The sequence below is a fragment of the Cephus cinctus genome, unplaced genomic scaffold (genome assembly GCF_000341935.2).
Source record: "Cephus cinctus unplaced genomic scaffold, Ccin1 Ccin1_scaffold0997, whole genome shotgun sequence".
NCBI lineage: Eukaryota > Metazoa > Arthropoda > Insecta > Hymenoptera > Cephidae > Cephus > Cephus cinctus.
Window position 1 is genome coordinate 99,809 of NW_014333542.1, and position 27,428 is coordinate 127,236.

The 27,428-nt window shown below is 35.9% G+C and overlaps 4 protein-coding genes across 9 annotated transcripts; 3 read left to right on the plus strand and 1 right to left on the minus strand.

Annotated features, from left to right (window-relative positions):
- The first annotated feature begins 58 nt into the window (after positions 1-58).
- On the plus strand, positions 59-2,997 carry LOC107271539 (heat shock protein 83). Its single transcript, XM_015747676.2, has 2 exons — positions 59-208; positions 586-2,997. The coding sequence occupies exon 2, from the start codon at positions 586-588 to the stop codon at positions 2,746-2,748; it is 2,163 nt and encodes a 720-aa protein (XP_015603162.1). The 5' UTR covers positions 59-208; the 3' UTR covers positions 2,749-2,997.
- A 386-nt stretch (positions 2,998-3,383) lies between these two features.
- Positions 3,384-18,633, plus strand: LOC107271537 (CAP-Gly domain-containing linker protein 1). 4 transcript variants are annotated; one of them, XM_015747669.2, is made up of 21 exons: positions 3,450-3,637; positions 3,984-4,133; positions 7,334-7,405; positions 7,763-7,915; positions 8,016-8,216; positions 8,750-8,948; positions 9,141-9,369; positions 9,852-9,896; positions 10,948-11,088; positions 11,166-11,330; positions 11,935-11,955; positions 12,867-13,047; positions 13,127-13,798; positions 13,907-14,170; positions 14,241-14,392; positions 14,457-16,228; positions 16,310-16,400; positions 16,464-16,527; positions 16,607-16,778; positions 16,853-17,031; positions 17,113-18,633. In XM_015747669.2, exons 2-21 carry the CDS (start codon positions 4,004-4,006, stop codon positions 17,157-17,159), a joined length of 4,950 nt encoding a protein of 1,649 aa, XP_015603155.1. In that variant the 5' UTR covers positions 3,450-3,637; positions 3,984-4,003; the 3' UTR covers positions 17,160-18,633. The 4 variants fall into 4 exon arrangements, with proteins under 4 accessions (XP_015603159.1, XP_015603155.1, XP_024944564.1 ...); XM_015747673.1 differs by lacking the exon at positions 7,334-7,405 and having other exon boundaries at positions 3,384-3,637; positions 17,113-18,630; XM_025088796.1 differs by lacking the exons at positions 3,450-3,637; positions 3,984-4,133; positions 7,334-7,405 and adding an exon at positions 4,157-5,092.
- On the minus strand, positions 18,610-19,698 carry LOC107271550 (DNA-directed RNA polymerase II subunit RPB11). Of its 3 annotated transcripts, none has more exons than XM_025088807.1 (5): positions 19,569-19,698; positions 19,254-19,417; positions 19,092-19,181; positions 18,828-19,002; positions 18,610-18,757 (listed from the first exon to the last, which is right to left on the minus strand). In XM_025088807.1, the coding sequence occupies exons 2-5, from the start codon at positions 19,304-19,306 to the stop codon at positions 18,722-18,724; spliced, it is 354 nt and encodes a 117-aa protein (XP_024944575.1). In that variant the 5' UTR covers positions 19,307-19,417; positions 19,569-19,698; the 3' UTR covers positions 18,610-18,721. The 3 variants fall into 3 exon arrangements, with proteins under 3 accessions (XP_024944575.1, XP_024944574.1, XP_015603180.1); XM_025088806.1 differs by having other exon boundaries at positions 19,487-19,620; XM_015747694.2 differs by lacking the exon at positions 19,569-19,698 and having other exon boundaries at positions 19,254-19,475.
- Positions 19,627-26,376, plus strand: LOC107271546 (mitogen-activated protein kinase 1). The gene is made up of 8 exons (XM_015747688.2): positions 19,627-19,785; positions 20,870-20,996; positions 21,106-21,216; positions 21,335-21,586; positions 21,680-21,847; positions 21,929-22,117; positions 22,269-22,401; positions 22,801-26,376. The coding sequence occupies exons 1-7, from the start codon at positions 19,661-19,663 to the stop codon at positions 22,392-22,394; spliced, it is 1,098 nt and encodes a 365-aa protein (XP_015603174.1). The 5' UTR covers positions 19,627-19,660; the 3' UTR covers positions 22,395-22,401; positions 22,801-26,376.
- Positions 26,377-27,428: the final 1,052 nt, after the last annotated feature.

Here is a 27,428-nt window from a genome sequence, read left to right on the forward strand (position 1 = left end):
TGACCGGAAATAGTATGTACTGACACCAGGAAAAGTTCTAGAAGCTTCTAGAATGTTCGATGCGCTGAGCTAGTATATAAGGCTTCCTCGCACCCGGCGGGCCACATTACTGAAGTCAGTGCGAAGCGTTTGAGACTGTGTGCTCTTACTCAGCGAAGTGCGTTAACGTTTTAATTGAATTTCCACGTTGAAAAAAAGCTACAGAAACGTAAGTAATTTTTACTGATATAATGCTAATAATTTGTAGCATTTTTTTTACAATTATTTAAGTACGAATGGAAAATTCATTCTCCAGCAGTATCGACTCTGAAGAATGTCGCCCATACATATTTAATTTTTTTAAAATTCTTTCGTTTGAATTAACGTGTATCAGCGATGAATAACATTTTCATTTACTTGATATTCAGAAGAATAGTATCAGTTTAATGAAATTATCAAACTAAAATAATGCCATTCATGATTGGGCAGTTGTATAGAACACGCGGACGCGTTTCATTTTTTTAAATTACTGTGGATAATACCATATCTTTTCAACGATCATGTTCGGAGGTGTTAACAAATATTTTTTTTTTTTTTTAAATTTAGATGCCTGAACAAATGGAGACCACTGCTGGCGAGGTCGAGACCTTTGCCTTCCAGGCTGAAATTGCACAGTTGATGTCATTGATCATCAACACCTTCTACTCGAACAAAGAAATCTTCTTGCGAGAATTGATCTCAAATTCGAGTGATGCTCTTGACAAGATTCGTTACGAGTCATTGACAGACCCATCCAAATTGGAGAGTGGCAAGGATCTGCACATCAAGATCATTCCCAACAAGAATGACAGAACCCTAACGATCATTGACACTGGTATTGGAATGACTAAGGCTGATCTTGTCAACAATTTGGGTACAATTGCCAAATCTGGAACAAAAGCTTTCATGGAGGCTTTGCAGGCTGGAGCTGACATTTCCATGATTGGTCAATTTGGTGTGGGTTTCTACTCTGCCTACCTTGTTGCTGACAAAGTGACTGTTGTTTCCAAGCACAATGACGATGAGCAGTATCTTTGGGAGTCAAGTGCTGGTGGGTCGTTCACTGTTAGGCCAGATGTTGGTGAGCCACTTGGACGTGGTACCAAGATCGTTCTTCATATTAAGGAAGATCAATCTGAGTATTTGGAGGAGAGCAAGATCAAGGAAATCGTAAAGAAGCATTCCCAGTTTATTGGATACCCAATCAAGCTTCTTGTGGAGAAGGAACGCGAAAAGGAACTGAGCGACGATGAGGCTGAGGCTGAGCCTGAAGAGAAAAAGGAGGAGGAGGATGGTAAGCCAAAGATCGAGGATGTTGGTGAGGATGAGGAAGAAGATAAGGATAAAAAGAAGAAGAAGAAGAAGACTATTAAGGAGAAGTACACTGAAGATGAGGAATTGAATAAGACAAAACCAATCTGGACCAGGAACGCTGATGACATAACTCAGGAAGAATATGGTGAATTCTACAAGTCATTGACCAATGACTGGGAGGATCATTTAGCTGTCAAGCACTTCTCTGTCGAGGGTCAACTTGAATTCCGAGCTCTCCTCTTTGTTCCACGTCGTATGCCTTTCGATCTCTTTGAAAACAAGAAGAGGAAGAACAACATCAAGCTCTATGTACGCAGGGTTTTCATAATGGACAACTGCGAGGAACTCATTCCAGAATACCTCAACTTCATGAAGGGAGTTGTTGACAGCGAGGACCTTCCTTTGAACATTTCTCGTGAGATGCTTCAACAGAATAAGATTCTTAAAGTTATCAGGAAAAACCTGGTTAAAAAATGTCTAGAACTCTTTGAGGAACTTACCGAGGACAAGGAGACATACAAGAAGTTCTATGAACAGTTTAGCAAGAACATGAAATTGGGTATTCATGAGGATAGCACGAACCGCAACAAACTTGCCGATCTTCTCCGTTACCATACTTCAGCATCTGGAGACGAAGCATGCTCTTTGAAGGACTATGTTGGCAGAATGAAGGAGAACCAGAAGCATATCTACTTCATCACTGGCGAGAGCAAGGAACAGGTGGCTAACAGCTCTTTCGTAGAACGTGTAAAGAAGCGTGGCTTTGAAGTTGTCTACATGACAGAGCCCATTGATGAATATGTTGTACAACAAATGAAAGAGTTTGATGGTAAACAGTTAGTATCTGTAACGAAGGAAGGTCTGGAACTGCCTGAAGATGAAGCTGAGAAGAAGAAGCGTGAAGAAGATAAAGCCAAGTTCGAGAATCTCTGCAAGGTTATGAAGACTATTCTGGACAACAAAGTTGAGAAAGTTGTTGTTTCCAACAGGCTTGTAGATTCACCATGCTGTATTGTTACGTCTCAATATGGATGGACCGCAAACATGGAAAGAATCATGAAGGCACAGGCCCTCAGAGATACTTCAACCATGGGTTACATGGCTGCGAAGAAACATCTTGAAATTAATCCTGACCATTCAGTCATTGAGACTTTGAGACAGAAGGCTGAAGCTGATAAACATGACAAGGCTGTAAAGGATCTTGTTGTCCTCCTCTTTGAAACTGCCCTCCTTTCCTCTGGGTTTACCCTGGATGAACCTCAAGTCCATGCTGCTAGAATTTACAGGATGATCAAGCTTGGACTTGGAATCGACGATGAGGATCCTGTTGTTGAAGAACAAAAAACTGTTGAGGATGTAGTACCACCCCTCGAAGGAGACAGCGAAGACGCTTCTCGTATGGAGGAAGTTGATTAAGAAGCCTTTTTCCATTAGAGACTAATTTAACTTGATCTTAGACACTGCCCGCGATCAAACCACGTTTTATGTGGTTGTCCCTCGTTAATCATTTACAATCTCTTTGTATCATACATGACTCATTCTTCCATCGCTCTTTATAATTTATCATTCCTAATGTTAAATCGTATACCAAATATTTTTTGCACGTAAGCTCCACACTGCTATGTTGTAATAAATAAATTATAACATAAGGAAATACTGCCTTCATTTCACGTGTTCCTATGTAATCTGTTATTTATACCAACACTTTTCAGCATTTAAAATAATTAAAAGGATTAAAAGTAAATTGTTCAATATAGAAGAAATTTTGCCTTGTATCTTTTTTCGAGTAATGCATAATTAATAATAGAACTTTAAATTCTTAAAAAAGTAAACATCACGAAGTGCAAAGCTCTAGTGTGATAAATGTGATAGGTTTATAAATAGCTAGATAAAGTTGGAATTTCTTAGAACTTAATTGCTGTAATGGGTTAGGATGTGTTGGAAAGATCTGTATATAAGTTTTAAAAATTATGTTCACAGTTTTTCGCGTAATATTTTCCATACACAATTATTTAAATATTACCTTTATTCATACATAGTTGCAACCTATTCAAATATTACCTAAATAGCAAAGTTTCTTCTTTATTGACTGAACCTTCTTTGAAGGCTTCATGTTAAGTTAGTACGAGAGTTCATCGTAAGCTTCGCTAGGAGGCATTTCCAATTGACACTTTTTCCGTTAACGTGGAATGAATGAAATTTCTATTGCGCTATGCATTAAAATAGTGATGGCATAATCCCCGCTTTTAACGGTTGAATATGTTAACTAGTGATTTAATATTGTAGACTAAAACGTTCCAGGAAGGTAAGCTCTTGGTTTTTTGTCACGTACTTATTAGTATCATATTGCTGTATTGTTTTCAAATTCAAAAGTATAACCTCCGTCTATTGGAACATTTTTTCTATACAACTGAACGTCACTTTTATGCCAAAATTTTATTCTTTGAAGCGATAATAACATTTGCATATACGTTGGTGCTAGTCAGTCGCTCTTAACCTGTAATATTCGCCAGGTAGTTTCCGATGGTATTCTATACATTATAAAATATTTACAATATTACACAGAGTTCTATAGTCTTTTTCTTACGTCAGAAAGACTGATTCTATTAAAAATATTATTCACATGATTACTAATTGTTTTTTAATTTTAGTGTGTTATAGTGTATAGTGTATGGCTGATACAAGCAACATGGGTGAGGCTAAGGCCTCAGGTCTGCGCCCACCATCAAAAATTGGAAGACCGTGTTGTGCATTGCCACCTAAGCCAGCTGTACCGGTGTCACCTCCAAGATCATCATTGAGTGAGTTTTGGAACTGCATCTTTGCATTTTTATGCACTTTTCTCTGTTAAAATTTGTTTTATTTTATGTTCTCTTGATTGTACTGCACAGACTTTGCTTAATATAATTTGCATGCTTGTTTGTACATAGTATGCTTATATTTTTCATAAGTTACATCCTCCTTTATCTTAGAAGATATCCAACAAAGATATACTCTGCAGCAGATATACGTCAGCGAATATAAAAATCATAACAATGAATTTCTGAAGCAAAAGTTTCTCAGGAATATTAACAAAGTATGACATCATACCTATGATGAAGTCTCTTAATAAGATCAATAGTCTATCAGTACCTTTTTTTTCTATATCAATTAAACAACCATGCTTCTAAAAGATCTGTAATGACAGCAGATTATCAAGCTAGGAAAAGAGTACATCCCTTTTTTGTTATTAGTGTACTATCTGTACGTTTTATGTTATTTTATATATCCTTTTAATCAACTATTCCAAAATCCAAATCTGTACTCATACTCTTGGATAAGTTAAAATCTATCGCTTAGTCGTGATTCTTCTTAGTTCATTACTCTGTTTACCCGGTATACGGTAACTCAACCGCACGACTGTGCTGTCAGGATGTCCTTTAAATGAATCTACTCTTAAAGAATCTGTACCCCACCATAATACTTTGCGGAGTCCCTTTGGAGCCCCAATGAGATCTCTCTGGTCACGAGAACTTGATATATACGCCCACGAAGAACTGTGCCACTCGGGCTACTGCAAGTCTCACAAGATTTTCGAGACAAGTCGTTCTCGTACCTCTCTACGCGATACATCGCTCTCCGGTACCCTATTGGTAAATCCTGTTGCTGCATTGGAAAACGCACACGCAATATCGAAGAAGCCGCTTTCCATAATCATTGAATATTATTATTGCGGATACACGTATTGAGTGATCTTCGTAAAAGGCATCCTTGAGTTTTGGTAATTTTATATATTTTTTATTCATTAGATTCATTTATCCACATTTTATAGGAACTTCGAGTGCTTCTGAAATTTGAATATAAGGACTATATTAAATAATTGTATAATATACTTCTGATATCTAAACCTTCTTTTTCACTGTTTATTCTTAGATAACGCGATGATTTTAATTTTTCTTCTCTGACGCAGTTTTCTAATTAAAATTTTTATTTTTTTTATCATATCACGAGAAACTTTAATGTTTATCAACATTGTAAAACCAATTCACTCGACGAATTTATGAATTCTTATGTCATGTTCTGTTGGCCAGGTCGAGTCTCTCAGTTGTCGCTTCGGTTGGCCGTATAATGAATTAAAATAAAATCCCTCCCAAAATACTCGAAGAAATCGGACAATAAAGAGGAAGTTCTCTGTACCGTAAGATTACAATCCAAAAAGTATAGCATGGGCGAGGCCTCTTGGCAAGCATAACCACATAAGTACACTCACATCGAGTGCACGTATCTTACCTTATTGGTGCATCTGAACACCGTGCAGTCTGAGACCTAGAAAACATGGCCAGTGCAGTCATCGCGTGACGCATGCACTTATGTAACACAATAATTATTGTTCTTTTTGCGAACCTTTCGCACCATTCAATTTTCAGTCGAATCGATTTCAAAGTACCGAATACTCCTTCAAATTTCCATATCCGTCACTCTCGGATTCTAATGATATGTCTACATGTCCATTACCACTGTAGATTCATTAAAAAATGACAGGACAAACATCGCAAGATAATTTCACGGCGTCCTTTTCTTCTAATAGCGTTCACTCAAGTCCCCAAGGAGAGAACTCGATATGTAAACATCGATAATTAAAATGTTCCACGAGCGTAAAAGCGCGCGGTATTCAAGTTTGACGCAATCACTTTACCTTAAAGTCATAAAGCCTATGGCATTCCTGGACAGCATCTGCTAATATGGATTACAGAATGTTGTTGGCCCACAGCTGCCATTGAGGAGGATTTCGTAGCGCCAGATCTCTCTTTGGAATTTGTCGTGATCCTATTTAATATACATGAGAGTCTCGAAAGACTGTTCCGTCAACCGGTTTTTAGCGATAACGCTTGATCCACGCAGAGTATCTCATAGGAATGTCTGGCCTCGTATAGAGATTGATTAATTGCACTGTCATTCACCGATATACATAGAAAATTGAAGATCACGGTCGGTTAAGATCACTGCACGAGTATCATTGATCGGAGCAAATAGATTTATAAGGTTAAAGATTTCTTAGGAAGCCAACAGGAGACTTCCGGTGTAACCGGAAGCACACAGCATTATATTCCGCGGAGGTTCCTTATTCCAATTGCGATATTCATAAGCCATTTTGAATATCGTGATAACCTTGTGCGCGTAAAATTTTTTTCGTTCTCGTTTCTTTTTCTTCACAAGAATCTGTCTCGATTGGAAAAATATTCAACCCACACCTGCGGCCTACAGGAGCCACACCCACTATCATTCATAAATAATCAATTATATCGAGAATGAAACTACGAGAAGAACGCGCAGCGGCTTTTTCTGTGATACCTTTTCAGGATTTTCATTCTACGCTGTGGATAAATACGCGCAGCTTACAATTAGCATTTGCCACAAATTTTTCAATTTTCTCACGTTTCAACAACTTTCATCATTCCTTGACGGACATTCTTTTTTACTTAACCTTTTTACCATAGCCGGATTCTCGATACGAACTCGTTATCCTTCTGCGAAACTACACGTTATTACCCTCACGTTTAAATATAAGCAACTTTAACGAGCTGTTTACGTAATCGCGTGTCACATACCTAAGGACACTTAGTGGCGTGATTGACGCCGACTTCCGGCAGTGAGATCGATAACAGTGACAATTAATGAATCGAAAAAAACCCAACCCTCTATTGCCTCTTATAAGATCGAAGATCCTGCTGTGATCCTAATTATACCAATTGGGAACAATAGAAATTGTCTTGACAGGATGTCAATCCATCCGTAGCTACTGTACAAATATTTATTATATAATTTTTTTTCTTCAGATGAGCAACCCAATTCTCGCAACGCAAACTTTGGCCAGTGTAAAACTATGTTGTTGCATGTAAAATTATCAATGATAAGGATTCAGTTCAGTTGTCATGCCCATATACCTTACTACCCTTAGCATATGTCAGTGTGGCTTATCCCTATGCTTTTAGTGTGATTTGCATTGTGTTGCATGACGCAGCTGATATCATGGAGCATCTCTGGGAGACGCACGGCCGTCGATTAAGTGAGGCTGGATTGCGCAGAGGCTCAGGTAGGTTGCTTAGAGTGTTGTTCCTCCTGCCGTGTAAAGTCCCAATAGACTTGTGCAATGTAGTACATGGATTGTTGCTCGTCTATGCACATGCACAGAGTCGTCAGTAGCTGAATGTTTTACACGACCTGCTTAGCACGGAGTGCTGCATGATAATGTTGTTGAACTTTGAAGAATTTAGAAACACGTGCTATTTTATAAATTATACCAGACGTGCGTAGTGTATTATAGAATTTTATTAAACGTATCTACGTCACAGAGATAAATTGTTCTCAATTCAGGTACATAAGATAGTTTTTACCTGTAGCTATGTTTAAGGATATTGAAGGGTGTCTTATGCAATTACATCTTGGACAGATACTAGCGTGGTCCTGACTGTGGACACAGACAGCTTTATAATAGGAGATCGAGTATGGGTTGGAGGTACAAAACCAGGTTCGATAGCTTATATTGGAGAAACAAAGTTTGCTCCTGGAGATTGGGCTGGCATTGTACTGGATGAACCTATTGGTAAGCTGTAGAAAATATTTACTTAGTAGCTATGAGTGTACTGTGAAATTACAATTTTTAAACGACGTTCTGAGTAATACATGGAATCTTTTTTACACAGGCAAGAACGATGGATCTGTGGTTGGCACGCGTTACTTTCAATGCGAGCCAAAACGCGGCATCTTCTCTCGACTTACAAGGCTGACAAGGCAGCCGTTATCAGACGCAGCTCTAGCGGAAGCAGCAGCTAGCCAGAAGACTCCCACATCACCGTCTGAAAGTACAAAGGGGACACTCAACAAGTCCATGTCTCCCTCTTTGAGTAAGGCTTGAAGCATGCAAAAATTAATGTCGGCGATGCGTCGCCAGACGAAAGTTTGCATTCCATTCTTGTTCTTAAACTATTCTTCTATTGCACCACTTCCCAGTGAATAACTTCATATCGTCATATCGAGGAACATTTTGTTCTTAATTATTTACTCCTTAGTATAGTTTGCACTTGCATATTATATAAAACACTGTATTTCGACGTTAGCCTTTTACCAATGCTTACTCAATGTTTACACGTAGAAATTGTTTATGCGCTCATATTAACGTTATAAATGTTACATCGATCGTTAGAACATAGTTTTATCATGATTAAATTCATTAAAATATAATTTCCTTCTTTAGTCATTAATCATACATTAGAGTAGGATTAAGCACAGTAAAGTAGCAGAGCCATTTTTCATTGGATTTCACATAGTATTATTTCATAATGTAAAAGAGCCTTAGTGGCTTGTGCAGAATTTTGTGTACACGTCTATACCTGCCATGAAGCAGATAATGAATATATTATATAATATCCCACTCTAGACACCTCCACGACGAGTCTGTCATCGGTTTCGCATAGAGACCTAAGGATAGGAGAACGTGTGATTGTTTCCTCGAGCCAAGGAAGTAAGACCGGCGTTCTCAGGTTCCTGGGAACGACGCACTTTGCCAATGGCGAGTTTTGCGGCGTGGAGTTGGATGATCCGCTTGGGAAGAACGATGGATCAATCGATGACATAAGGTGCACTGTTCATCTTCTGGTAACACGGCAGCCACCTAATCACTCCCGTAGATGCATGAAGAAACTATAGAGAAAACTAATGATACATACAAAGATGCGTCCCCCTATCCATACAACAATAAAGGAAACAAAAGTCTCGAGTACCAAACAAAATTGGTACTCGGTCGTCTGACTATTATTAATATTTACTAGGTATTTCGAAGCACGTCCGAAGCACGGACTTTTTGCTCCGGTACACAAAGTAAGTCGATCGCCCTCGAACCGGAGGACGTCTTCGTGCATCGTTCACAAGCCTACCGGGGCTGCGCTGAATATGTCTCTTAGAAAGTTGGGATCCCGCGAATCACTCGCCTCTGTGTCCAGCATCGCCAGCACCACTGCTAGCACTGCTACGAGGGGTGCACCCTCCACCACCGCCAGGGTAAGATTTCTAATGCCGGAGTAAAGGATCTCTACTTGATTGCAGGCTCAGTTTTATACGCCGGATCTTACCTTGTACCCGTTCTATGCGTACTTCGTACATATCTTTATGTAATTAGTATTTCGCTTTTTGTATTATTGTAATGTATGCGTCTGTAGAGACTTGTGGAGAATCAAAAGAGTACGAAAAATGACCACTGATTAAATGCTGGTGGTACGTTAAAAAATATTGTACACCTGTGAGGAATGAGTAGAGGGATATACATTTTTTGTTTATATGATATATGTGAAACTTTTCGTTATGAATCTTGTGTGATATGTCTTTCGCACTCTCTATCAGACTTTTATGCACCGTTGTTGACATGCGTTGTTGGTAGTACTAATTTTGCTTTGTTTGCATGCATTGAAATACTTAATCTTGACATAAGTGTTGCACGATTTATTTATTTTTCGTTTGTTTGTTTTTAACATCTCAAATTACAGAGAACCGGTTTGCGCACTTCGACACCTGCACGAAGTTCATTGCAGGTGAGAATCTAATCTTATCCAATGGTGAATTACAGAATCCTCATAAAGATCCCATAATCCCTTGACAAAAAGTAGGGCTGCCTAAGGAACCGTGGAGGTTGTCAACACGTTTCTTAATTTATGCCAATTTACGTCGTTCTATCGTTAATTAAATTAATGCGTTCGTAGGCCACTGATTGAATGTAGCGTTGCTTAGCAATTGACAAGCGTACATTTAGTGCTAATTTATTTATTGTTTATTTATTGTCGTTCCGTTTTATTCTTCGTAGATCTTAGACTGTTGTTTCAAGTTCTTTTATTGTTTGTTAATCTTAATTCTAAAATGTTATCTTTACATGTACGTATGTGATATGGTTAATAAAATCTCATGTACATTCCCGTATGGGCACCTTGTAGGAAATGAGAAATGAGAAAGTGGATATATTACTTTTACAATATTTTTCACAATTGTCATAGCAATTCTTGTGTCCGTTAAAATACTCTGTTATATGCCTACATTGAATGTTTAAGATCCGGCATTATGAGCGTCATTGATGTTAAATAAATTTCTCATAAAATCCTGTTTCCTTGATGAAATACCGATCGAAAGATAAGCGTATTATATAGGTGGCAGTGAGATCGAAGTCGGATAGTACAATTGCACAATACATGGGATATAGTTACTAAAGAAATACAGGTCATGGCTCCAGTGTGAAACCTAAGCATCCTGTGTTGCGCTCTAAAGAGTGCATTTACAGTAAACAAGGCTAAACGTACTAGTTCATAAAGTAAATCATTTCTTATTTGCATGGAACTGTGTATGCAGTAGATTTTTTAACAATGCAAAAGTTATATCACGTACACATGAATTGCCGTGAGTAACGTGAACTATATTAATATGGAAATTAAGTCAGGCCGATAGAAACAAGTAACGTTGATATTGTAGTATTTGAATGATTGAGTATCAGGTCAAAGTTTATTTTCCTATTATTGTCAAATTGATACCCCAATGAAATTTCTTTGGATGCAAGATTACTTGGATAAATGCAAGACGTGGTTATTGAATTTGCAGGAGATGTTAAAGGAGAAGCAAATGGAGATTGACTTTCTTCGCAAGGAAAGAGATTTGGAACGAGAGCGCGTAACTAAGGCTGCTAATCAGGCAGACAATGCCGAGCAATCTGCAGCAACTATACGGGAAGAGTATGAGAAGGTATATAGACGCGTTATGTGTTTTAACATAGTTCTGTTTGTAATAAAGTATATAATGACATTTGTTGGGCCATTCAGTATCGTGAGCTTATGGAAAAGAATGTGCAAGATGCACAGACTGCGCTTGCTAAATTGCTGGACGAGAAAAACGCACTCACCGTGCAGCTGGAGGAAGAGAAAAGAAAATCTGAAGATCTGTTGTTTAGATTCGAAGAAGAATCTGTTAATAAGGATGACATTCAGGTATGCACGTAACTTACTAGATTCATTATGGTAGGTATGTATTTCTGAGACTTGAACTACGTCTATTCTCTTAAAGGATTCGCATAACATTAAAACTTACAATGACAGACCAAATATTGAGAGACGGAATCTAGATTCAGAATATCATGCATATTCAATTGCAATGAAAATTTTAGTTGCATGATTAGATACATTTAAACACTGAACGACTGCAGGCTGAAGGATATTCTACAGCTTTAATTTTTTTCCCTCATTCTTACATTTTCGCTTCGTGACTTCAGGGTGGCGGTATATCAGCCAATATTAATGATGCAGACGCTAAGAATATTTTTGACATGTAGCATTTTCATTCTTCTATCTTTCACTGTATAATTTTGCATTTATTGTACAAATTCACATGAAACGCGATTTGGTGATCTCACGTTTCCAGAATATTGGGACAAAGAAAGGTGGTTCGCGGAGCTGTTAAATTTATTGGATATGGTTGATATATTATTTTCTTTTTAACATTAGCTCATAAAGAGCTTTGTTGCCTTATTGTAGAGCAATAAATACGCGTACTATTTTGCTGGGCTAACTGGGCAAACTTATGATTTATTTTCAGAAAGAGAGAACTGATCAAAGTGTGAGTATTCGAAGGAAGCCTTTTGGGTCCAAGGAGTTGCTGCTGCTGTATTTCTACACTGCTTGTCTTATCATCATTCTAGTCTTGACTTTTAACATAGTGCCCTATCTCTTTCAAAATTGGCCCAGCTCCTCGAAATTTTATTGCTTTTATACAACTCATATTCCTGTTTAAGACGCACTACATGCTCTTATGCAAGGGCTGCTGTAAAGTCTTGTCGGCGTTCCATTGTTATGTCGATAATGACATTTTCCTTTTATTCTTATATTTTTATTACATCTTCCTATTATGCTTTTTTTTATAATTTATGTGTTTAATTATCTAAATTTCATTCATCAACTAAATGTTTGATACATAATAACATTATTTATATAAAATTTAGATTATTTCATGAGCTATTTACTTGGCAGCTCAATTTCCAGCCTACGAGACTTTCAGCTGGACAACAAAGAACAGTATTAACTTAACTAACCAGAAAAGAATCTCAGTGCCATAGAGCTTTCACTCACACAGCTTTTTTTTTAATATATTGCAAGGAATAATATATAGTTATAATCAATGTAACTTTATTGTCCCCACTGTACTTTGCCATATACAAGTATCGCTAAGAATTCAAACATCTTGTAAATGTGTTACGCTTTACTTATATTTTGTTTCCATTTATTTATTGTAATTTAATTGTTTCTCTATGTGATATTGTTAATATCTTTCATTCAAATAATAACATTGTCATTGATTTAGATCATTTTTAATGTTTCGTTAAATTCTATTATCATACTTTCCTTTGATGTTTCAAAACACTTTAACTAATTACTAGATTTACATGTACTCACATGCTTCTCCTTGTTTGTCTTATCCTACGATGATTTGCAAATTGTTTTTGTCGTGTAAAGCTCTGTGTTTCTTGATAGGTCACAAATGCTTTAAATGAAAGTAAAATCGAGGAACTTCAGAAACAGCTTTCAGAAGAGAGAGAGCGGGTCGTTCAGCTCGAGCACGAAAGCACAAAGTTATTTGAAGTTGAAGAAGAACTTACGAGACTTAAAAATGAGCTTAGCTCCAACGCAGCACAAGACAATGATGCGTTACAAGGTGAATTTTGTTTGATCAATAATTATTCTGTCAGTTATTCGCTGCTTATCGTAGATTTTACTTTTCTATTACATATCAGATTTGCGAAACCTTAATGAAAATCTTGAGAACACTAAGATCAATCTGGAACAAGAGGTCAAGGAAAAAGACGCTCTTGTGCTGCAGTACGTTGAACGTATCAAGGTGCTCGAATTGAAGCTCAATGAACGTGAACAAGAAATGGGTGCACGAAAAGAATTTGAAGATAGTCTACAGAAAGATTCTGCAGAAATCAAACAGAGTTTGCAAGAAAAGTGTAGCCTTATCGAGAATCTTAGAACAGAGTTCGAAGCGAGCTCTGATAATTTAAAGAAGGAAATTGAACGCCTGAAGAAGAGTATTGAAGACATGACAAATGAAAATAAGAAGGAAAAGGAATCTTTAATTGCTGATCACAAAAGGATCATTGAAGAGAAGGATAATATTATTCAGGAGATGATTAAGGAAAATGAAGCACGTTCTTCTAACGATTCTGATGTACATCGTGAAGCCTTGGAACGGCTTTCTAAGGAAAATGCTGAAAGAATTCAACAAATTTCGAACGAATTTGATGAAAAACTGAAAAGCAAGGATGCTGAAATTCAGAAATTTACTGAAGAATGTAGCCTGAAAAATGTAGAGATTGAGAGACTGACCAAGGAACTAATCAGCCAGGAAAATCATTGTAAGGTTAAGGACGAGCAACTTCGCGATCTTCAACAGCGATACGAGGGTAGGTGTATATTGATTAAGTTTCACAGATTCAATCATCATCTTTTTTTTATCTTCAATAACATTTATTGTCTTTCGTAATATCAAACTCTACTTTTAATTCTGTTAGATTTAACTAAATTGGTCGAGAGTTTAAAAACTCAAGAAAGTGAATTATCAAAGACTTACACCTCTAAAACGGCTGAAATTGAGGAACTCAAAAGGAATTTCCAAAAAGACATTGCTGACAAAGAAAGGTTTATTCAAGAGATAACTACTGATTCAAATCACAAGACACAGAGACTGAATGTAGTGGAAAGAGAAGTTGCTGAATTGAAATCGTTCTTGGCGAATAAGGAGGAAGAAATTAAAACAGTTACTGATAAAACAGCAGGTAATATTAATTCAATATCAGTATTTATATCCTGTAAGTGAAAGTTTGAGAATTCTGATATACTTTGCAGAATTGCGGGATGCAATGACGTTATCCGAGCAAACGAAAACGAATCTCGAAAGTGAATTGCGCATATTTGAGTCAAACGTGGAGATTTTGAATCAAAAGTTAGCCAGATCTGAAGAAAAAGTTGCTCAGCTCACGGAACAGAAAGAAAAATTGGTCAGTATTTGATTTGACTGGATCTTCTTGAATTAAAATTATAGTAACGATAATAAATTTGTAGGAATTGGATGTTGCAAATGCTATTAGTACTTCAGCCGATTCCTCGGATCAACTTTTGAAGTATAACGAGGACTTGAGAAAGAAAGAAAAGGAACTCGATGAAGCTCGCGACAAGGGGCTGCAAGTTCAAAACTTATTGACTTCTACCGAAGCGAAACTACAAGAAATCGAACAGGCGCTAAGTAAAACCAATGCAGCGGCCAAGGAACTCGATGCACAACTTAACGAAACACGAAACGAAGTTATTTCATTGAAGAAAATAAATGAAGAGTCATCGGCGAAAATTGCACTGTTTCAAAAAAGAGAACAGGAACTTCTGGAAATTGTGGATAAGAATAAACTAATTGAAGAAAATTTGAATGCGAAGGTGAAAGAAATTTCGGACCTTGAGATAAGACTGAAAAAAAGTCAGGAAGAAGCAAGTGGACTGAATGAAAAATGCATGACTTTAGAGAAATTACAACAGGGTGAAAAATCCAATCTTGATAAATTAGTTGAAGATTTGACCAAAAAATTGACGAGTTCTGCTGAAGACTTGAGGAAGTTGCAGGAATCCAAAGAACAGGTGGAGGCTGATCGAAATGTGATACAAGAATCGCTAAAGGAATTAACTAATAAACTAACGTCTGTTGAAGACGATCGAAGTAAACTAGACAAAATGATATCAGAAAAAGATTCGGAGCTTACTCAATTGAAACACAAGGTTCAGGATTTGGAAAAACAAGGAACCGATCTGAAATCTGTTGCAGATAAATATATTGAAGAATGCAATAATTACAAGAAGCAAATTGAAGAAAGAGATGCTGCGCATGATAAGTCGAAGTACGAGACTGACGCAGAATTAAAGACCGTGAAAGATCAGTTGATAAGTATTACCACAACTAGTGAAGAACTAAAGAAAACTTTAGAAACAGAAATAAAATCAGCTAATGAATTAAGAACAACATTAGCTACTGTTCAAGAAAGTACAAAAATAGTCGAAGAGAAAGCTTCACAATTGGATAATCTCGTTAAGCAGAAGGATAATAAAATAGTCGAACTTGAGAAGATTTTTACTACGTTGAAGGGTGAAAAACAACGAACAGAAGATGAGTTGAAAATCTTAAAGGATGGCTTGAGAATGAAGGAGATGGAAGTGTCATCGATATCTGAAGGCCAATCCGAAATGCAACAAAATATTAATTCTTTGGAGAAACAAGTAGCTGACACCAAAGCCGCGCTACTTGATAAGGACAATAAGATAAAAGAGTTGGCAAGTCAAATTGATGCTGTGATAAAAGACAAGGAACAATCAGTCAAAGAATTAAAGAGTACGATGGAAAATGAAGTTACAGCGAAGCAACAGCGAATCGAAGCAGTTGTGGAGCAAAATAATGTTTTGGAAAAAGAGAAAAATACTCTTCAAGATGCTATGAATAAGCAAAGTTCTGAAATTAATGTAAAAGATGCTTTTATTGCAGAGCTCATTTCTAAGATCAAGAGTTTTGAAGAAATTGAAAAAGAAAAGACAAAGACAAATGCTGATTTACGAACAAAAGAATTTATTGCAAAGCAAAATGAGATTGAGGAAATTCGCAAGCAAAATAGTGACTTACAAGCAGCCAAAGATTCTCTTGAGAAGTTAGTGCAGAAGAAGAGTGACAATTTGAAACAATTAACAACCTCAATGGAGAAAAAAGAACAAGAAGCTGAGAAAAAAGTACAAAATCTTACAGAAAAATTGAGTTTGTTTGTATCTGAGTCTACACAACTGAAAGAAGCGCAAAGCCGACTGTAAGTAACCAACTTGTATTAGTCTTCAGAAATTTGAAAATGGTGTACAATATAGCACATGACATGTTTATTACATCTTAGGGAAAAGGAAAATAAGCAGCTTACTGCAAAATGGATTCAAGCAACGGAAGATATGAAACTAATGCTTGAAAATAAGAAAAATAATCAAGATGTGAGTAATATATTCTTTTAAACTGATGATATGTAATTAAAGTTTTCAATTAATTACTTTTAGATCCAACAGAATTCGAATAGTCACATGATTCAAGCACAAGGAGATACAAATCAGCATAATAACGGTATATACATATGTCGTATATAACAAATATTTCTACTTTAATATGATAAAAACTCTAATAAACTTTCTTTACATAACAGGTACTGACATGGAGCCACAAAAATTGTTAGAGGAGTACGAAATGGCTAAAGGTCAAATAGAGTTTCTGAACTCTGTGATAGTAGATATGCAAAGAAAAAATGAAACTCTTCTATGTAAAATTGAAGTTCTTGAGATGGGAGTACCTGCAAACGAAGCTGATGATTATAATCGGTAGATAATCATGAAAATATAAAGAGAAGTTAATTAGTTTAACAACTTTAAACAAATTAAAATCTACTTTCCAGGCACACTCTAGATCAAAGAAAAGCAGCACCTCGCATGTTTTGTGATATTTGTGATCAATTTGATTTACACGATACTGAGGACTGTCCTCGTCAAGCTCAAGATTTCGTTGAGCCTGATCTAGCACCGAAGTCGCCTAAGAAGCCACCAGTCGAGAGACCATACTGCGATAATTGCGAAAGTAAGTTTCTTTAGGATATACATATAGTAATTCAGCTATTTAGGAGCTTGGCGATATAACTTGTTTTGCGATATTTTACAGTGTTTGGGCACGATACACTCGACTGTGACGACGCAGAAACATTTTAGCAACAACTTGTAGTTCCTCCATTTTGCTTGCCAGAAAAAAAAGCTACTAGTACTACTACTACTATTATCACTACCATCACCATCACCATCACCGCTACTATTACTACTACTACTATTTAGTGCAAAGACTAGTTGAATTTTCAGAGTATATTTTTCTATTGGGAATCTTCAATTGAATCCTAGCATAAAAAAGTCTTCCTACATAACACAAATCCATATCCGGTGAAGTTATTTGCATCATTATTTATATTGAGTAGAGTTTTCTCTCCCCATTTCTGCATAGCACCGTATCATGTAATAAAATTGGTTGTCAATGCTTTGCTCGATTTGACAAATATTTTATGCGAAGCATAGTCATTAGTACTGCTATATTTTTTGCTTCCTTCAAATTTAGATTGACAATAATTTCACGTAGATTTATCTTATATATTTACTGATATCAGCAGGTGAAAAACCTTTCTTTAGCAAGATGTCAGGATAGCATTGTTGTATGAACTTCAAGCTGACTGGGGAGAGAGCCGTCATGAATATACTGCTGCCTATTATATATCATCATTCAATAGATATCGTGCTACGATATTTGGAATTATTCATTATACAATTGTACATATGACAATTATTTATATCACCTTGTTTTCTATTTAATATTTATTGAACAAATCATATGTACATATGCAGCACTGGAGTAGGTAGGAAAAACGGTTCTTGAATACTATTAGTCTGAAACGCTCCATTAATTCATAAGTAATTCATCAATACTTACACTTCCTATGATCTCAAGTAAATCATCTATCACAGGGCTGGAAGAGTTATAGGAAAGTGTTTACTCAATTAAAATATATGCTCATTTACGAAATCAATGCCTCCTATTATTCTTTTAAGATCAAAATTATTGTGTATAACGTTTGTAGAGGCTTGATTTCACTCTTGAATCTTCATGCTTACAAATTTAAGTACTCCTTTGATATTAATCTTTCGAATAGTTGAAAGTCGAAATTGTTGCGTTTATGGAGAGCTGAAAGGAAATCCGCACTGGAATTTACTAAATGCTGCAACTAATGTTTTGTTTTTGATTGTTAAAGTAATCTCACTCATCTTTTTAATGCAATAGCATTAATCTTATAATGTAGGTGTTACACTGTTGACTTACAGCATTGTTGATGCAATATTTTCTTCATAGATTTTACAAGCTCTTATTGTACTGTACAAATAATTCAAAATTGTACTGACTATAGCAGGGAACCACAACTTGTTTAAGACTTTAAAAATTGTACGATACTATCAAATGCTATAGTTGATGCAGAAAATAAGAGGTTCTAATTCTATACAAAATGCAGACTACTTATTTTACATAGTAAAACTAGATATAGTACAGTCATGCTGTTTTTCTATGAATGTTAAGAGAATGAAATATATATTGCAGATTACTATGTAACGAAGAGCCACATTATAAAAAAAATATTGTTGCACACTTTATTGATTATCTCTTTAAGTATAATTAATATCTATATTTACATTTTTCTTAGTGTTATATTTAGAATTAAGTAATCATTTAATGCCTTTTAATCCAAGCCTTCCTTCTTTTCTTTTATAGCCTCCTGAAAATTAGACAAATGTAGTTTCTATGCAATGAAACAATTAAATTATAATACTTATAGTAAAATTCACCTTAAAGCGTTCTTCAAACAATGAGAGTTCTGCGATGAGATCCGTAATAGCATGCATGAAAGCTTCATGTGGTGTGTAATCAGAAGTTGTTTGAATCCTTATCACAAACTTATGTTCTAAAGGATGAGGTACTTTATATCCAGCGAATAATACTCGTGGATCTTTCAACAATTGGCTGTTAGCCATAAACACATTGATTAGCTTGTGAAACTATGCTTAATACCAAGTACAAAAGTTTAATTAAAACATTAAAAAGCAGCTCACTTTCTGATCATGTTTCCAAGACTATGATCTTCCTTGTTAACAGTAAATATAGCTGCATTAGGAACTTTAGTATCCTGTTCCTTTATTATCCTGTTTAAAAAATACAGGTTAACAATCACCACTCTGAATGCTCAAAAAACAATGTGAAACAATATCACTTACTTCTTCTCTCCATCGTACAAGAGAAATGATTCGAATGTCGGTGGTGCATTCATGTTTCTCTTACAAAAAACTTAATTATCGTTCAAAAAGGGATACGTAAACGTTATAAAAAGTAAATGTCACTCTAGAATATGAGCGTTGCCGCCACGCTTTGCTTTAGTCACATGAAAAAACAACGTGAATATTCAGTGATCGATCGAATAGGTATCAAAAGAGTGATAGCTGTCTCTAACTTTTTGTAGAGCGAGTAGAGTGCCACCCGGTCGTTACGGTTGCTACTTGCTACTATGATGCCATCTTGAAGAGCGTTATCACCTTTCAAATAGGGGCGGTGTTCTAGGAGTTTCGTGGTTCGTGTATTGCCAAGGCTCTCCCGAGGTTCGAAGGAACCGCAAGTAGTTGTCAAAATGGCGGGCGAAGGTTCGGCAAGTGTAAATCCCAATGCAGAAATTGTTCGCGGACAAGTGTTTGAGGTTGGACCACGATACACGAACTTGTTGTATATGGGGGAAGGGGCCTATGGAATGGTTATGTAAGTTATTCCATTGAATTTTTTCGATCAGCGAATAGCTACATGAAATCCTACTTCTCAGCTGCGTGACAGACGATAAGATAAACAATTACAATTAACAAAGATCCGTTATTCGCATAATGTAATGTACATTATGTCATTCCGAACATCGAGAATTTGTTTAACACTAATTTTGTAACATATTATGTCTTGCTCGTGCCATTTATTACTATTTTTGGCGCCAGTTTCGAACACATGTCACACCCCTTTCTTCTGGCATTCTATTTTATGATAGTCTCAATAATCCTCGTGGGCTTTAAATATTCTTATCATCTATTTATTGGCAAATTACTTCACTTTAGATACATAGGCAGGATTGTTGCTTTAAACACAGAGTGTATTAAGTTTGGAGTAAATTATCGTATTACTTTGTGACACCTATTCAAACTTTTCTTGTGTTGCTTGCATCCTCTTTTAATGTTTGGAACATGCAGTAACTTACTTATATTTATATTTAAACCATGTAATGAAAAATCTGATATAATCATTTAGTTACTTATGTAGTTTTTATCTTTTGCAAGGAGCCCTTATCTAATGCAATCAGAGATATTTTCCAAAACCATATATACTATGATACATATCACATTAGCTGTTGTTAAATCTTATTTATATAATTTATATCATCTTAGGTAAGGAATTTGATAACGCACATAGACATTTGTGATAGGAAACCACACGCTGATAAAGCATTTGCTCCAGAAATGACTCCAACGATTCATTGATTGAATAAAGTATCTTTCATCAGCTACTTTATACATTAAACAATTTTTTTATATTTCTGGAGCCTTAGCTGTTTGTTTTTCTTTTGAAATGTTTGTATAAAGAAATATGAAAAGTATTTAGATTTTTTTTGTACTCTTATAAGAGCTGCAACATCCATTAAGTGTATATAGTCTTGACTGACCGATACAAAATCTCATAGAATATTGAGGTACATATTACAATATTGTCATGATTGTAGACTGGCTGTATTTTATGTTGGTTATTTGACTGAAGCAGGTGCTTACGCATTGTAGCTACATTTGCGTTAATTTCATTTTTACAGATCTGCATATGACAATGTAACAAAAACAAAAGTAGCTATTAAAAAAATTTCTCCCTTCGAACATCAGACTTACAGCCAAAGGACTTTACGAGAAATAAAAATTCTCACCAGGTTCAAGCATGAAAATGTAAGTCAATGCTTAGGACATATTACATACAATCCAAATATCAATTGTCTGGAGTTTATTTATTGAATTGAGTTGATTGCAGGAATAATAAGTGGCCAATTTATTTCAGATAATAGATATAAGAGATATATTGAGGGCACCAACTATAGACCAAATGAAAGATGTCTATATAGTTCAGTGCTTGATGGAAACTGATCTTTACAAGTTACTCAAAAGTCAGGTAAATTTCTTTTCCAGTCTTCGCAGTTTAAATTGGTTCTTATAAAATGGTACAAGCCAAGCAAAATTACTCACTTTAATAGAAACTATTATAGTGTAAGCAATGTGTCCTATTTCAGCCTATTAGTAATGACCATGTATGCTACTTCCTGTATCAAATACTGCGAGGACTAAAATACATTCATTCGGCGAACGTGTTACATAGAGATCTAAAGCCCAGTAATCTGCTTTTAAATACCACCTGTGACCTTAAAATTTGTGACTTTGGCCTAGCCAGAGTTGCGGACCCAGATCACAATCACGCTGGCTTCCTAACAGAATATGTAGCCACCAGATGGTACAGAGCACCAGAAATTATGCTCAATTCAAAGGTGATGATAGATACCGCATTATAGTACATGAAACTATACCAGGAAACCTAACTTTGCCCTTACCCATACTCTATCTTATTCTACTTTGTATAGGGTTATACGAAATCCATAGATATCTGGTCCGTAGGCTGTATCTTGGCCGAAATGCTCTCACGAAGAGCAATATTCCCAGGCAAACATTATCTGGATCAACTTAATCATATTCTCGGCGTCCTCGGTTCACCGTCGTCGGAAGACCTCGAATGTATCGTTAATGATAAAGTATGCGATAATCAGTTTCTTGTGTATCCCTAAGTTTGTAAATTCAATTGTTATGTTACAATGGACATTTCTCAACTACAGGCTCGTAGCTACCTTCAGTCCCTGCCATATAAACCAAAGGTTCCATGGACGAGCCTATTTCCAAATGCTGATCCAAGAGCCTTGGATCTCCTGGATAAAATGTTAACATTTAATCCTAACAAACGTATCGTGGTGGAAGATGCTTTAGCGCATCCTTATCTTGAACAATATTATGATCCAGCCGATGAGGTGGGTATATCACGCATGATTATACAATGCCTTTGCATAAACGTCTGCACTTTTCCAATTGACAGATTACTTGATTCTTCTTCTTTAATACTTAACAAGATGTCCAAGGACGTTATAAACATTTTATACTGTTATGTTTTGATCTGTGTAGCCCGTTGCCGAAAAACCGTTTAAATTTGACATGGAATTGGACGACCTACCTAAGGAAACATTAAAGCAGTACATTTTTGAAGAAACCATACTGTTCCAAAAAAACCATCAAGAGAATGCTATGTAGTCTACTGGTGAGTATCAACCCTAATACCATCTTATGAAATTTCCTCTGCTTGTCTCAACACTCCTATTTCTGCTGATAATTTATTTTGTCATTGCGAAGCCTATAATAATATCCTATGAATAAATCTCTGCAATAACTGGTTATGACTAAAGAGTACCACGTGCTTTGTAAATTCCTCAATGATGATGGCATTCAGTTATGTAAACTTGAAATTCCTAGCCGATTACTCAGAGCGACATTTATTCGCAATTGCAGTAAATAACGTATAGAACTCCAACAATTTTCAATGAAACTATGCGGTTGATACGTCATTCCGTAAATACAAATTATATTCACCATCTGAACCTGACGTATTGATCTTCATCTTATATCTTAAATTGGTATACGTATCTAATTATCGTTACAGCTTAAGTCAACAAAGCGCAGGATGCCTGATGAGCGAAGAAAATAGGATCAGTGAGAATTGGATGAGGGAGGCGTACTTGCTAAGATAAAGTAAATCAAGAAAAAAAGAAAAAAAAAAGAAATAAAACAAACAAACTGTCTGCTCTATCGAGGAAAGGATCGTGGGAAAGAGGTAAAAGGTTAGTGGAGAGTGATTTAAAAAAATGAATGATTAATCGCGATGAGAAAGCATTGGTGATTGAGGTTGGGTTGGGAGGGGGGGGGTGGCAATGGGTGCCTAATTATCTAAAGCGAACCCATGCCACGAGTTTACACTTGTACATTCACATGTCTCTACCGAAATACAGTGATTTTTGTTACATTAAATGCATAATATTAATTTGTATAATAATTTCTATTTATCCCGTGTTATACGATAGGTTTACACTAGTTGACAATTTTATTGTTAATCACCGTCATACACTATCTGTGATTTAATTACTGAACAATGTGACTATCGGTATACTAGTGGTGGCGTCTCGCTAATTCCTGTCGCGTTACAACAAAATGCGCTCTAATTTGTCCTGGACTTGTTCGGGACTCTTGAGTATCAGTGTACACCGCGCAATAGGATGGCGATTTAAATCCTATGTCGTTTGGATGGCCCGCAAAGTAACCCAATGTCAACAGTATATTTTTGGTACACGATTCCATTAATTTTCTAAATTTTATATTAACCGGTAACACAATTATTTTATTTTATACACTTAATGATAGTTGCAAATATTATTTATTTCTTAACCTTCCTTCTATTATACTCTAAGGATTTCTTGACGAATCTGAACAAAAATAACACCAGTACACTTGATTCTGCTGTGTATCGAGAATTTACTGCTGTCACATCGATACTGCCATCCTCGTGCGTACCATATGCAAGGTGTTTGTTTGAAGCATCGAACGTAAACGATACTGATTAAAACCAAAATTAAAATGTCGCCTGAACATTTTGATTAGATTACAATTAAACTATATACGGCGTGAGAACTTCCTCGGGAAGGGGATATCGTAATTCAGTGAATACATGTGATAGCGTTGATTATCTTGGTATCGAATCATAATGGCTATTTATCAATATGAAAATTAAATAACACTTATATTTAAATAATCATTCAAGCTTCTTGTATGTTCAGAGTTAAGGAAGCTGGGCGAAGCGTCGTGATTTACGAAAATTCAATGTCTTTCAAAAACTGCCGCGTGAGTATCATGGAGAAGTGGAAAGTGAAAAATGATTAGAAAAAATAAAGGAAAAATAAAAAGATTGAGAAATACGTTAGTCGATAGAGAACGGGGGATACTTGTCAAAGTAATTTTAGATGGTTCTATGTTTCAAATATTCATCCTTGCGTATTTCTTGTATTTAGTAATTCTGTGACAAATTTCAAGTCATGTTTCTTGTTCTGAATGTATGCGTATTCGAGTACTTCCTTCTTCGATACGCGCCAATGTCGGATGCACGATTTTCTGGGGATCTATTAGCGCGCTCTATAAATTATTGAACAGCCAATCCCAGTCATTTATATCTGTATGTATATGTATCTTTTTATATTCTTTAAAAAATCTAATAATTGATTGTCGAAATATGCACTTGAAATTTTTTAATCAAATGCTTGTTATAGGAGCACGTAATATTATTATGATTCCCAGATAATGGACTGAGAGTAAAAGGACGACCCGTTAGTAAGAAAAAAAAAGGAGACCAATAATAATAATATAGTCAATGTTTCTTAATGAATCTGGAATTTGAAAAATATCTTCCACGTTCTAATTGGTCTTTAATTAATAAGTTACATTAATAAGGAGCGCTTCGGAATTGCGTGATGCATAGCATGTCCAATGCGTGATCGCAGGGAGAATTGAAATTCTTTTGAAAGACATTGTCAAGTGCACCTGTCACAGTGAAGTAAAAATTATCTTTGGAGAAAAAAATATGACCGCTAGAAATTCTGGAACATACCATATACGACGTGTAGATGTGAAAAAGTGGCACATCCATAAGGTTCCTTTTACTATCAATCCTCGTGTTTTTAATCCGATGCGTCGAATAAAAGAAATTAATTAATTAACACTAATTGTATGTGTTGTTCATGATAACCATTGCTGTGAAATCTCTTTGAGACATCTAGACATTTTAAGTAATTACAACTTCTCGTTAAATGTTAATAACGGACGTGCGATGATGGTATTTACGTCAGGCCTCATCTGGTATACGAATGCGAAGAGACGAAAAAGCAAAGAAAAAGCCAAAAAAGAAGAAAGAAAGCAAATGAAAAATGTCTATTATTCCCTAATTCGCAAAGATACTCTTGTAACTATTTAAAATTAATGCGACTTCTTTATCGCAGGGTAATTTGTCGAACCTTGCACTTTTGCTTGTAATAATTTAAGAGCGTTATAATTTAAAGAAATAATTATTACCTAAGCCGGTACTTTTTGATGTTCGTCTCACTGTAAATCAAAAAAGTGCGTTTGCCACCAGAGATTGAAAGGATAACGAGGAGCTTTCCACATTCCTTCCCAAGGATTCTAACCTCTTGATAAGAACATCCTGTTAGCATATCAGTATTTGAAAAATGGACAAGCAAGTTTCGCCTCTCTCGTTATCACAGTAAATCCTAGTCGCAGCTATATCATATCGTAGGATGACAGGGAAAAAAAAAAGAAACATAACCGTAATCGCGACATACAATGTTTTTCAGTGACGAAAGGCTTCTCGTTACCTTCCCACGATATTTTACGATTAACGTTAACGTGTACGTTGTTGGGTAAAGGATATGGTGAATTTAAAATTATTATCACCTCATTAATTGCACGTCGTTCCCTCGAAGTGACTAGTTGCGCTGTAGAAATAATTCTCTTTTTTTTTAAATTCTAAGCGAACGAATGAATTAATATGAATTTTCAACTCCTATCCAATTAAGTATATAAGTCATTCGATAACGTTTACGAAAGCATACTGTCTCTTCGTTCGTTGCGGACTTAGAAGAAGGTGATTAGTCGTATGAAATATTTATTGAATAATTTTTTGAGATAAACGGGTGATCGGTGGAGGAAGATAAATTTTTAAAATCGTTGGATTTAAAGGGTGCGAATAAGAGAAACGGAAGTATGGTTTCGTTCAGAAATTTCTGAACAAAGTGCTCTTGCATGCCATCTCGCTTGTAGTACGAATCCAAGATGAAAGTTCGAATGCAAGTGACTCTAGATCGTAATATACACAAATTGGTATATTATTATCAATATCATCAGGCCTAATATACTTAACGTTACGTATGTGTATTTGTTGTTGTTGCTAATTCATATCTTATATCCAATATTAAATATTTCGTCTATCGATTTTCAATGTTATACATCATTTAAAGAAGAGTAATATCTACACTACATTGGCAGGCGGACATGGCCGTCTCTTTGGTGGTCTTTGAATCAACGACAGAAATTGACAAAAAGAAATGGGGACGGATGATCGAAGAAAATTCGAGTGATAGTGAAAAAGAGAGAAAGAAAGAGAGAGAGAGAGAGAGAGAGAGAGAGAGAGAGAGAGAGAGAGAGTGGAAATAAAATACACGGAAGATCGAAAACAAATTAAAAAATATCATATTTATTCGTTAACAGACAAGACTGATATTTTTGACAGAGACAAAAATTTTTCATTTTCAATTGCGTCGCATCCACGAACTATGGATGCTTATGTAAAATGCGAAAACCGAAAAATTAATTCACTGCGTTACCACTTCGGACCTGCGTCTTTCTATAAGAGATTATCCTCGATACTCTGACGGAGTATTGTCAAAATTTGTATCACTATGAAACTTGTAACTGTATCTTTTTAAGCAATTTAATAGATTTAATTGTCTGTAACAATAATCTTTAACTCGTTTCATAATGTCAATTGGTATTGCACCTGTCATCATAGTAACGTATGCATTATGAAAGAAGCGTCGTCAATAACACTTAATCGTTGTTTCGTTTCCTTCATAATTTCTCTTAGCAAGATCGTTATCGTTGTCATCGGGCAAACGTTGAACAATTTTAATTGTTATTCCACAGAAAAACAATTAAGCTATGTGTACGTTGAACACGCATTACCCATCGAGTGAGAAATGTCACGTAAATCGAGAGCAGCTGAGCAACCTGAAGTTGCTCAATATGCGCGAGATTTAAATATCCGAAATGGCTGTCTCGCTAGCGTGACACCGGAACGTTGCAATAATAATGTAATAATATTGTAAGAGTCGTGTGTTAATAAATACTGAAAAAGATAACGAGGAACAATGAGGAGGGAACGATAAACAGCTGGTCTTGCTAGGAGATGACGACGTTAACTCATTTTATAATTAATAATATTGCCAATATGCGAAAACAATGTGTCTTCGACTTCGAGAGAAAGAAAATCATGAAAACCGAATCTCAATAATATTCTGTCTTGTTTGTTAATATAAGATATTAAATATGCCCAGCTGCATTCATAGAGTTTGAGAGAGGGGGGGAGAGAGAGAGAGTGAGAGACAGCGTGCGTTTTAGAGAGATAACAAGAACGAGAGATAAGCGTGAGTAAAAGAGAGTGAGAATGCAAGGAAGAATGAACGATAAGGA

Bases quoted from the DNA above. Each gene is read 5' to 3' on its own strand.
- LOC107271537 (XM_015747669.2), top strand. From the start codon at position 4,004: ATGGCTGATACAAGCAACATGGGTGAGGCTAAGGCCTCAGGTCTGCGC. The intron at 8,949-9,140 runs GTGCACTGTTCA...AATATTTACTAG, and splicing joins GGATCAATCGATGACATAAG to GTATTTCGAAGCACGTCCGA. The intron at 16,779-16,852 runs GTAGATAATCAT...TCTACTTTCCAG, and splicing joins GAAGCTGATGATTATAATCG to GCACACTCTAGATCAAAGAA.
- LOC107271539 (XM_015747676.2), top strand. From the start codon at position 586: ATGCCTGAACAAATGGAGACCACTGCTGGCGAGGTCGAGACCTTTGCC.
- LOC107271550 (XM_025088807.1), bottom strand. From the start codon at position 19,306: ATGAATGCACCACCGACATTCGAATCATTTCTCTTGTACGATGGAGAG. The intron at 19,182-19,253 runs GTAAGTGATATT...TTTTTTAAACAG, and splicing joins TTGTACGATGGAGAGAAGAA to GATAATAAAGGAACAGGATA. The intron at 19,003-19,091 runs GTGAGCTGCTTT...TATGGCTAACAG, and splicing joins CTTGGAAACATGATCAGAAA to CCAATTGTTGAAAGATCCAC.
- LOC107271546 (XM_015747688.2), top strand. From the start codon at position 19,661: ATGGCGGGCGAAGGTTCGGCAAGTGTAAATCCCAATGCAGAAATTGTT. The intron at 21,217-21,334 runs GTAAATTTCTTT...GTCCTATTTCAG, and splicing joins ACAAGTTACTCAAAAGTCAG to CCTATTAGTAATGACCATGT. The intron at 21,848-21,928 runs GTATGCGATAAT...TCTCAACTACAG, and splicing joins AATGTATCGTTAATGATAAA to GCTCGTAGCTACCTTCAGTC.